At 43.3% G+C, this 10,614-nt stretch overlaps 1 protein-coding gene across 1 annotated transcript in view; it reads right to left on the reverse strand.

Annotated features, from left to right (window-relative positions):
• Positions 1-5,598: 5,598 nt before the first annotated feature.
• slc43a1b (solute carrier family 43 member 1b) overlaps positions 5,599-10,614 on the reverse strand; it is a gene marked incomplete at its 3' end in the record, with an annotated part of 25,200 nt that continues 20,184 nt past the window's right edge. Inside the window, 6 exon segments of the mRNA XM_005949664.3 lie at positions 5,599-5,660; positions 5,755-5,878; positions 6,743-6,816; positions 6,899-7,028; positions 7,260-7,392; positions 10,067-10,102. Of these exon segments, the coding sequence (XP_005949726.2) occupies positions 5,599-5,660; positions 5,755-5,878; positions 6,743-6,816; positions 6,899-7,028; positions 7,260-7,392; positions 10,067-10,102 (559 nt within the window).

Raw genomic sequence — 10,614 nt, forward strand, 5'->3', positions numbered from 1 at the left:
TTTCCCGGTCTATTTCATATTCTGTCCAAGCCTTAATTGATTCTGGAGCAGAGCAGTATTTTCCTGAGTAGAACCTGACTGCCACACTCAACATTCCCCTGGAAGAATTATCCAAACTCCTTCAAGTTTCACAGTTGGACTGGACATGTCTCCTGGAAAAGATCTCTCTCTCTCTCTATAAATCCAGTGCCCACTCAGAACAGATCCAAGTATACTTTTGCAGTGCTAGTGTTAGGATACCCTTGGCTGAGCAAACACATCCCTCACAGTTAAAAACAAATATCCATCGCCTCTGTTATCATCAGCATTTGAACTGTTGTAGCGACCCACAATCTTTTCAAAACTTGATTTATATGATGCAAATCACTTGGTGTGAATCAGAGAAGGAGACATATAGGCCCAGGTAATGGGCCACCTCTTTTTGTCCCCTATTGTGTCCACTCCCAGGTCATCCACTCAGCTCATACCTCCGAGTTTGCATATCATCCCAGTAATAATGTAATTCTTCAAGCTTCTGTTTTGGTTGCAAACATTGATAATAGATCCATCGATCCATCTTCTTCTGCTTTTCTGGGGCCGGGTTGCAGGGGCAGCAGCCTAAGCAGAGAAGCCCAGACTTTCCTCTCCCCCGCCACCTCCTCCAGCTTATCCGGGGAAAGACCAAGGCAAGCCGACAAATATAATCTCTCCAGCGTGTCTGCCCCAGGGGCTCCTCCAGTTGGCACATGCCCTGAACTCCTCACCCAGGAGGCGCCCAGAAGGCATCCTTATGAGATGCCTGAACCACCTCAACTGGCTCCTTTTGATGCGAAGGAGCAGCAGCTCTACTCTGAGCCCCTCCTGGATGGCCGAACTTCTCACCAAATCTCTAAGGGAGAGGCCAGCCACCCTTCAGAGGAAGACCAGTTCCACCGCTTGTATCCGAGATCTCATTCTTTCAGTCACTACCCACTGCTCGCGACCATATGGGACGGGACAGATGTAGATCGACCCGTAAATACTCGTTGATATCTTGATAAAAGATGAAAAAAGAATGCGTTGCTGCCTGTACAGTGTGTGCTCAGAACAAATCTTCCAGGTCTCCTTCAGTCGGTCTGCTCCACCAACTTCCAACTCCAGGAAGTCCTTGGTCCCACATTGAAGTGTATTGTCTCACCGGCTTGTCCCCTTACTCTGGTAACACAATAATTCTCACTATTGTTGATCATTTTTCAAAAGCTGCACACTTGCTTCAGCTCCTGGTAGACGATGTGTTCATTGAATTCGACTGGACATAGTTTCAATCCAGGGTCCTTAATTTACAGCACTTGTATGAAAGAATTCTGCTCCATCCTCGGTGTCCAGGTGAACCTTTCTTCTTCTGGTTTCCATTCACAGAATTGCATCACTTCCCTTAATCAGTCGACCCGGAGCACACAACTCACCTGGATTAAGTATGCACAAAACACCATGACATCATCAGCCCCTGGTCTCTTTCAGTTTGAAGCACTCCTCGGGTATCAACCTCCACTGTTTCCAGCCATGCCAAATCCTCTCCGCTGCTGTCAGCGGATCTGGAAGGCAGCTCGGGCAGCACTATTGTGGACCAAGGATCGAAATAAAAGTCGTCCAGACCAAACTCCAAGTTACATGCCGAGACAAAAGGTTTGGTTATCAACAAAACAAATTCCTCTAAGAACGGAATCTGATAAAACGTCTCCAAACTTCATCAAACCGTTTGAAATTGAGGCTCTGTTTAATCCTGCGTCTGTCAGCTCAAAATATGAGAATCAATAACATGTTTCTCAGATCAAACCCACTCTTGGTTGGTCCAGCCTCAGTGAGCCAGCCTTTACTGGCCAGCAGATTATGAATGTTCGACATCGCAGGAGAGATCTACGATATCTGGTGGAGCAGGAGTGATATGGCCCAGAAGAGCAGTTGTGGATTGGTGTCATGGTCCTTCAGTCCTCCTGTGCTGGCTCACTCTTTCTATCTGTCGCTCCTCTCCTCTGTCTGTGGGAGTGTATGTTTGCATTATTCACACCTTCTGTTGTAGGGTCTGGTCCTCCTGTTTCCCCCCTTCAGTCCAGCATGCCTGTGTTAATTAACTTACCTGTTGACAATCCTGTGATAGGCCTGGCTGCTGTTTAAGACCTTCATTTAACACTGAATCGTCAAGCAGGAAACAATCAGTTTTGATGGCTCATCTTACTTGATGCACCTCTTTGTTCTCGTCTGCTCAGGATTCGTGGATGTCCTCCTGATGTCAGTTACTGAGAGAGAGAAAAGATTTTTCTGTGGGAAGAGACTCTTTTCCTGAGCTGGTGCCGAGGAATCCTCTGACTACTGCCCATTCACTTTGCATTACGGCATTTATTAACATTTTTAACATTCACTGTACATAAATGCACTGAACTTAACCTCCTGAGTCCACATCTTTAGTCCTGCACATCTCCTCAGTTATGCCAGATGCACATGTTGAGTATTGTTTCTTTTGATTCCTGTTTATTTGGTAATGGTAAATGGACTGATCATTATATAGCGCTTTTGTACTCTCCCGGAGTACTCAAAGCGCTCTATACAACATGCCTCATTCACCCAATCACACCCACTCATACAAGCACTTCCTTCTATACATAAGTGCAATCTAACCAACATTCATACACACTGCGATGGATGCATCGGAGAGCATCTTGGGGTTAGTATCTTGCCCAAGAATACTTGGGCATGCAGACTGGGGAAGCCAAGGATCGAACCTGCTCTACAACTGGCTGGGTGTTCTGCTGGTAGTGGGGATTTTTCTCCTAAGAAACACTGGCCTGAACAGAGTAATCTGTTATAAATACCCTCAAACTGGGATAAAGTACAGCAAAAACAAACCACCACCAATGAGAAAGCCAGTCTGACCGGAAAAGCACAGTACAGTCCTAATTCCCAAGGTTTTAAATACTAGTGTGTTTGTGTCTTTTAAAATGTCAGCAATAAATCACATGTATGCAATGTAACAGGGTACAACAGCTAACAGTTTATTTCTCCCCACAACCTTTGTCTTTGCAGCAGGAAATCATAATACCAACTGGGTTGAAAACTATTCTCAGGATATAATCAGGATAGGTTTTTGTGACATGCTGAGGATTACAACAACAGTTTGTGATAATAGAAGAGTTAACTGTGGTAAATAGTTGAAGATCACACATGTGCAGCTGTTTACATGGGTAGAAGTTCACATTCAGTTATTACATTTGCACTCAACAGCCTTCATGTTCTACAGAAATACACAACAAACTGGCAGCCAGTCGCGTCCTTTGAGTTGTGCTCATTGACAAAGACTCATTCACTAATGGCAATGTGTTCCCAACCTGTCCGCATTTAAGGATTAGGAAATATGAATAACGATGAGGAAACAAGCGGAAAGCAAATCCCCGTACCTGCATCGGTTAACCAAACCGACACTACAGTTACACTTGGTCCTTGGTCCTAGGATTTGATGAAGTGACCATACTGAAACAAAATATTTATGTTTCCACACCTGTGTGTGCTCAAAGTAAAGAACATAAACTTCACTCACGTTTAAAAGGTAAGATGAAGCCATCCTAGTTACAAGCTGCCATCTGGCAGTCAGAGACAAGCTATTGCTTTTATACCCAGTGTGGGATGAATGTCAGTGATTCATACACATTATTTAATCCTGCTGCTTTCATGTTAGAGCCAGCAGTAGCTACTTCAACATAAGGAAGTGCCGACTGGTCAATCCTCGATTCATTTAGGAAACATCAGCTAAGAGAACGATTTCTCCACTTCAAGCAAAAACTCGTCTATAAAAAATGACCTAATTATGCTGAAGATGATCTTCTAACAGCGTGAAAGTTATTTTCATGAATTCTGTTAATCTCTCTCACGTCATAAAAATAAGACACTAACAAATGCACAGAAGAACTGAAGGAAGTTCTCCAAGCTGATGGAACAAAGGAACTGCCAAGTCCCTAAGGGCTGAGCACTCACCAGGTTAGCTCTGGCCTGCTCTTAGGCACAGGGCGAGGGTTGGCTTTGTGTAACTCAGATGTTACAGTCAAACAATCGCAAAGATTCAACAGATTAGTCATCTGACATTTTGTCACATGTCATAATTGTTTCCAGCATGTAATGTTAGCACAGAAGTACTTCGGCCATGACTAGCCTTCAGTGCTTCAAGCCATAACCTCAAATGTCTGTATTAAATATAACTAAAGCCCAGAGCGCAGACATTTATGTCTTCAAAATTAATTTCTCTGGAATTTAACTAGACCCTGTTCTTTGCAGTGGTACTGACTTCCTCCAAACCTCCTAGCCTAAGGGGACAATGAAATGTGCATGCTCATGCTAAACCTGGCTAATGTTTCAAATAATGAGCTCAGCAAATGCACAAGTAATCTCTGTAAGCCAAAAGCTTCGACTGCAGGATGCTCTAAACACTTTTCTTCTACAGTTTTTTTCTACTCTCCAACCTGTATGATGTCACAGAGAGGGCAGGTCCCTAATATGGTCATCACAAGCACACACGTTTGGCTGTGAGCATGAAAGCACCACCCACCTGTGTTTACAAGGTCATCTTTCAAGGGCACAGGTGCTCACTGCAATGATGCAATGACATTTCTTGTGCGTAAGTTCAGCAGTCTGTGTGCAGAGAGCCAGCAGCCACACACACAAAGACGCCATCATGCATGCGAGTGCTGCAGTGAATTCAAGCTCACGCAAGGAACTGTTGTTGAAACTAAATTCTGCTCACTCAAATCAACCCGACCAAAAGGTTGGAGGGCGGGACCTCAGAGGAACAGGCGCCCTAATGTGATTGGTCAAGAGCTCTGTAACAGTTTACTGTGTCAAACCACGTTACACAGTGGCAGGAGCAGAAGTTTATAATTCTGAAAATAACGTTTGTGAGCTATCAACAGTTCTTTTTCCATATTACCATTAACATAAATTATTTTCTCAAGATCGTAACAATATTGTCCATAATTGTCCTCAGTTACCAGGAAGCAAGTGACTTTAAACCCACTTTAAATAACTAGAATATTTAAACAAACCAAACAAGCTCATAACTTGTGTAATAAGCATTTCATATCTGCACGCTTGCTTGAATTTCTACACTTGCATTGCTTTGTAAGCACAAGCCCACAGACCACCGTCACAGTTTAAACTACAGCTGGAAATGTTCTCATAAAACTGCTGCATGTGGTGAACAGCATGAAAGGATACAGGATGTTTCCCACATATTTCCAGGGTCATATGGGGATTGAAGCTCTTCTGAACAAGCCGTTTGTCACAGCCAACTCTTATTCTCACTCACGGAGCAATGCAGGATGTTATTTTTTAAAATATATGTTTTCTTTGGTTTGTGTGTGTTGTCCTTTTCATAATCAAGTTTGATTTATATCCTCAAAAATGAGCAAACTACTTACTAAGTTATTCATTTCATCTTAAACACCATTTGGCATGAGTTCATTAGCTGCATCCCCATTGGCTAGGGTCTTAGCAGTTCCACCGAATGGCTGGGTTAGAGCAACATTTTCAGTCTTCGATTGGCCGGCAGCTGTCCTATCGTGTTCTGCCTTTGCCCTGATCAGGTTTCTCCGGTGATAGAACAGGTAGCCTGGCAACAGGAAGCCAGCAAGGGAGAAGATGAGAAGGCCCAGATTGATCTGTGGTAAGGAGACAGCGTCGGTACATGTTTCAAACCAAAGCTCTTCTAAAACCTGTTGTTGAAAAACTCCTCTCGGTGTGCACGTGTCCTACCCAGTAAGGATTTCCACTGAGGGGTCCCACCATCAATATGAACAGTGGTTGTTGAAGCAGGGCAAACGCAGCACTGATCATTGACTGCATACCTGTCAGTGTCCCGAAGTGGTTGGCTGGATATCTAGAAAGAGAGGTAGACGAGCTTCTTTTTCTCGTTCATTTGTATTCATTCATTCTTAAATTACTGCTAAAGTACACCGAACCCAACCCAAGGGACTCTCATGTATTAATGTATTACAGACAGAGCTCAGAGCTCATGAACTCTGGCTGACTCTGGCCCTTTTCACAATCATACAGTCATGTATTTATCCATTTTTTTTAAACTGCTTTTAAAATTTGGGGTCTCTTTCTTCTCTAAGCTTCAACTTAAGGATGTTCCAGCTGACTAATTTGTTAACGGGAACGTGAAGCTCAGTGATGTTGTAGCAAGCTTCTGTGTGCTTCTTATGGAAAGGGTTAGTTAATATCTTAATCCTCCCGGGTTGTGGCTTTTGTTGTTTTGCTTTTTTTCTCTCTTTTTGTTTTTTTCCTGTTTTGTTTCTTCCTGTTGCTTGTTTGGTTAATCATAAGAGAGGAAAACAATGTTCTGTTGAAAAAACTGCTTTAGAGTTTCAGGGTTGGGGGATGGCTACAGCCTATCTCAGCCATAAACCCTGGAAGGTTTTGGCATTTTAAGTATGTTTCGATGGAAAAACATTTGTCTTTTACTTAAGTAAAGAATCCAAATACTTGTCACAGTACTCGGCGATGCAGTTTAACAATATAAAACAAAGTTCAGCTGCCTGTGTGGTCATTTTCCACGTACAGTTGTACCGTCTATACGAGGGCACAGGGCCCCATGCTAGGGCTGAAAATCAATATTTTAAACTCTGATTTCCTTGCCCATGCCTTCCTTACAGGGTTTCTAACTGTAAGCAAAATCTCTCACATTACATATGTTAATATATAAATACTGTAGCTTTGTAAAAGCCCTGTTGTTACCCACACAGCAGCATAGAGACCTCCACAGCAGGAGTGAACAAATCCTCTTACTATGGTATGCAGAATGAATGACACCATCTATCAGAGAAGCAAAGTCAGATGTTAACAGTGATACTCGGATGTGTCAGTGAGGACTTCTGAAGCTCAGGATTTTGCTAACCTGTAAGGGCAAGTTGTCTATCAGGGATGTGATGCCAAAGGTGACCAACAGGAGGTTGGTGAAGATGAAAGCTCTCATGGCATTAGTGAGTTTCTGGATCTTCCTGTTCCTCTTTGAGGCATTCAGTTGGCTGAGAAGGACAAAGTTCAAGTGTCAAAAGAGGCTCATGGCTACACAAAAAGTTTGAATGTGGTGAAATCAAGATGCAGAGGTACACTGTGATGTTAATGACACCACCAGGCTTCTCCTCTTTTATATCGCAATCCAAGTTCAAATTAGAGTTAACATTAAACCCATCCTATGTACTAAACACCAGCCTTTGGGTCTGTCTGTAGTATCTTATCCTGAACACTTTTCATACCAATTGTCTGTTTGTGTGTTTGGACTTTCCTCTTCACAGTCCTTCATCCTCCAGTCCATGATGTAGCCAATCAACGGACAGGTCAGTAGACACAGCAGCTGCATCGTACCGAAGACAGATGAGTAGAATCCAACTGGAGAGGACATTTATAGAGAGGGGGAGTCAATAAAAAGTGATTTACATGGGTAATATCATTTGCCCCATGGCTAGACACAACTTGAACCTATACAATGAAATCCATCAACAATACGTTAACATTAAATCTTTGGCACAAGCCATATCTCTGAGCTGTATTACTTTTCTTTACCACTAGTACTACAGCTTTTATTCCAGTCTAACAAACGTTGTGGGCCAATAGGATGTCATCTTGTAATATCTTTAAATGTTGCAGACTCTTTCATTGACTGGACAGGGCCTGGAGCTGGAATTTTTCAGTGCTCTCGACATAGACAGGTAACCGGCATGTCAGCTTCCCACATGTCCGATTACCAGTGATGGGAATAACGGCGTTACTGTTTTCAGTAACGAGTAATCTAATTACTATTCCTACCGTTACAACGCCGTTACCGTTACTAACAAGAAACTGCGGCGCGGTCGCGTTACTATTTTTCAGCAAACAGACGGTTGAAGCTGTCTGTAGCTTACAGCATCTTATATCAGCTGCACAGAAGTAGCTGTAAGTAATCTGGGCGCTGCAGCTTTAAGCAGCTGCGCTCCCGCGGACAGCGATCACTTTCTGCCCGACGATCACTTTTTGGCACAACACCTGGAGCTCAGGGGGCAAAACAATGGCATGAGTGCTGCTGTTTGACTGAGGAAGAATAAAGTAGTCGTGGTAAGCCGATCACATGACCACTTCAAGATGACAAAGCAACAAGGTGCCAGTTTTTAAATTGTGCTGATAGGCCACGTAAAACCAGAGTCATGATAAACAAAATATACATGTGTTTACTGTCTGAGGACAGCGCAGCGAGACCTCTCTGCTAATGAGCAAACAATAAAAATCAAACCAAAATCAGCCCGTTCATGTTGGTGCATAAATGCACCATGTCGACCAATCAAAAAATGATATGGCAACATGACATTTGGTTGCTTAGGAAGATTTAGGAGTGACGGCGAGAGAGAGAGAGAGCAGAAAAAGAGAGAGAGCGAGTTTTGTGACGTTTAGCGTGTTTGGAGTGTGTAGTCAATGTGTTGTCTTGTGTAGTTAGTGTGTGGTGTTGTGGATAGTTTTGTGTTGTGTGTCAGAACAATGAGGCGACTGCTGTCTCCAGGTAGAAACAGCAGTGACACACCTGCTGCTGTCAGACCTGCAGGTATCAGGCTGTGATGTTTCCTTTATAGTGGGCAGAAATATTTGGAGTGGCACAAATAATTTGTGGCGTCTTATTGAAGAACAGCTGATGGTTCTGTAAATAGTTTGACATGGTTAAAAAAGGTAAATGGCTGCAAATAACTTTGTTGTTTGCAAAACTTGTGCATATGATTTTAAAACTGACAATTTATATTTGCATTTAAAGTTATGAAATATGATTCAATAAACATGTTTGTGGTTGTTACAGTAACAAATATAACTTTTTCTACTCGGATTTTATGTTTTTTGTCTGATTTTAGATCAATTGTGTTAATGCAGTATGTCAAAATGAAAACATGACTGTAAATTCAGACACGTGAGGCTGTGCTGAAAAGAATGACACCAAACAAGGCAAAGCAACTAGTGAAGGTGAAATGTAGAGGAAACATCAGAAGTAGTTACAACGTGGACATGCAATAATGCCACATGCTAACACTGGGAGGGAGGACACAGCTCACCAAAGTAAACTGCAGGTGGACTACCACAAAAAGTTTGAACATGGCCATTTTAAAGAAGCCAAGAAAGACAAACTGGCTGAAACCAACTGTCATGGTCCAGGTGAGTGCGGGGTTTTTCCACTCTGCTGGGCTGCACCTTCAGGCGGAGGCTCCAATCAGCCTTCACAGCTCAATGCAATCAAGTCACCAGCATTTAAGACCAGCACTCACACCAGACCTTTGCCAGATCTTCAGCTAACTCGCGTTAGTCGTGGCTGCCTTATCTTTTGCATTTCTACTCACAGTGTTTTCTCTCTGTCATAGTACCACGTCACACTTCACAAGCAGGAAAAATACACATCTCTGTCTGGACGCTGGTTTTCTGCTATCAGGTTGCACTCCCTCCATCGTGGCCTTTCACCTACCTGCCCCCTGCCAGGGCCGTTGCTCCAAGTATATTCTGGACTCTCTCTTGACCACTCCTCACCCAGACCCCCTAGACACCCTCCTTGCCTGATGCCTGCCCCTGCAACACTTAAACCATAACCATCATAGCTTAATCTCTGGCTGTGATTCACTAGACTGCCACTGACTGCCTGTCTCTTCTCATTATAGTGACTCGGTGTACCTCCACCCAGGCCGCTGCCCCTTTTCCCTCCCCAGGATCCGTACTTAAACTCTTGCATCTAGTCATAGCACAAGAACAAGAGCTCAGAGCCGATCAAAGCAGGTATTGGCCTTTTACAAAACAGTTGGAATTTTGAATTGGCCAAGAAAATTGCATTTGGTTGATCTCTAGAAAATGAATCACGAAGTCCCCATGAAATCTGAGTAACTCACTGTTCAAGGTGCTTTCTTGAAGTCGTTTGAAATTGTAAATCTAACATGTTCCTTCCACAGAGCAAAAACAATCTGAATCTTAAGTCAGGACCCAAACAGGTCTTGGTCCTGGGTCGAGTCTCAGTGGACAGCAGTCGTGTGTGTGCACCATTAGAACTGAGTGTTTTGGTTTATACCTTGTTTTTCCACCTCCTTCTGTAGCTCCTCAGAGGCTGAAAGAGACAGCAGCAGGTCAGGGATTACCAGAGACGGGTTAACAACAATTATTCTCATTAGCAGCACACTCACTTTGGCCCTATAAACAAGTGACAAATAAAAGAAAAAGCGCTGAAACCATGTTCCCTTTGATTTGATGATTTGGCTCCAATGTGCACCTTACAAGGAAGCTCATTGCAGATCCGAGTGATTGCCTTTATGCTACGGTGAAACTATGGTAAAGCAGTCTTTTCCAGATTGCCTGCATTCATGTGGTGAGAGGGTTTACTAAATGGTTTGATGAGAATAAAAATGATGTGAATTCTGTGCCATAACCTTAACTTTCACCCAGCAGAACACTAAACACTTGATAGAGTTTTTTTTAAAACCACATAAGGAATACCAAAACTGTTCTGGCTGCTTGTGTTTAGAAACATCCATTCGCTTCCGCAGGTCGCGGGGGGCGAGAGGCGGGGTACACCCTGGACAGGTCGCCAGTCTGTCGCAGGGCCAATGAAATAAACCATGG

This window comes from Haplochromis burtoni, unplaced genomic scaffold, assembly GCF_018398535.1.
Source record: "Haplochromis burtoni strain Fernald_Lab_line unplaced genomic scaffold, NCSU_Asbu1 Contig_682, whole genome shotgun sequence".
NCBI classification, from domain to species: Eukaryota; Metazoa; Chordata; class Actinopteri; order Cichliformes; family Cichlidae; genus Haplochromis; species Haplochromis burtoni.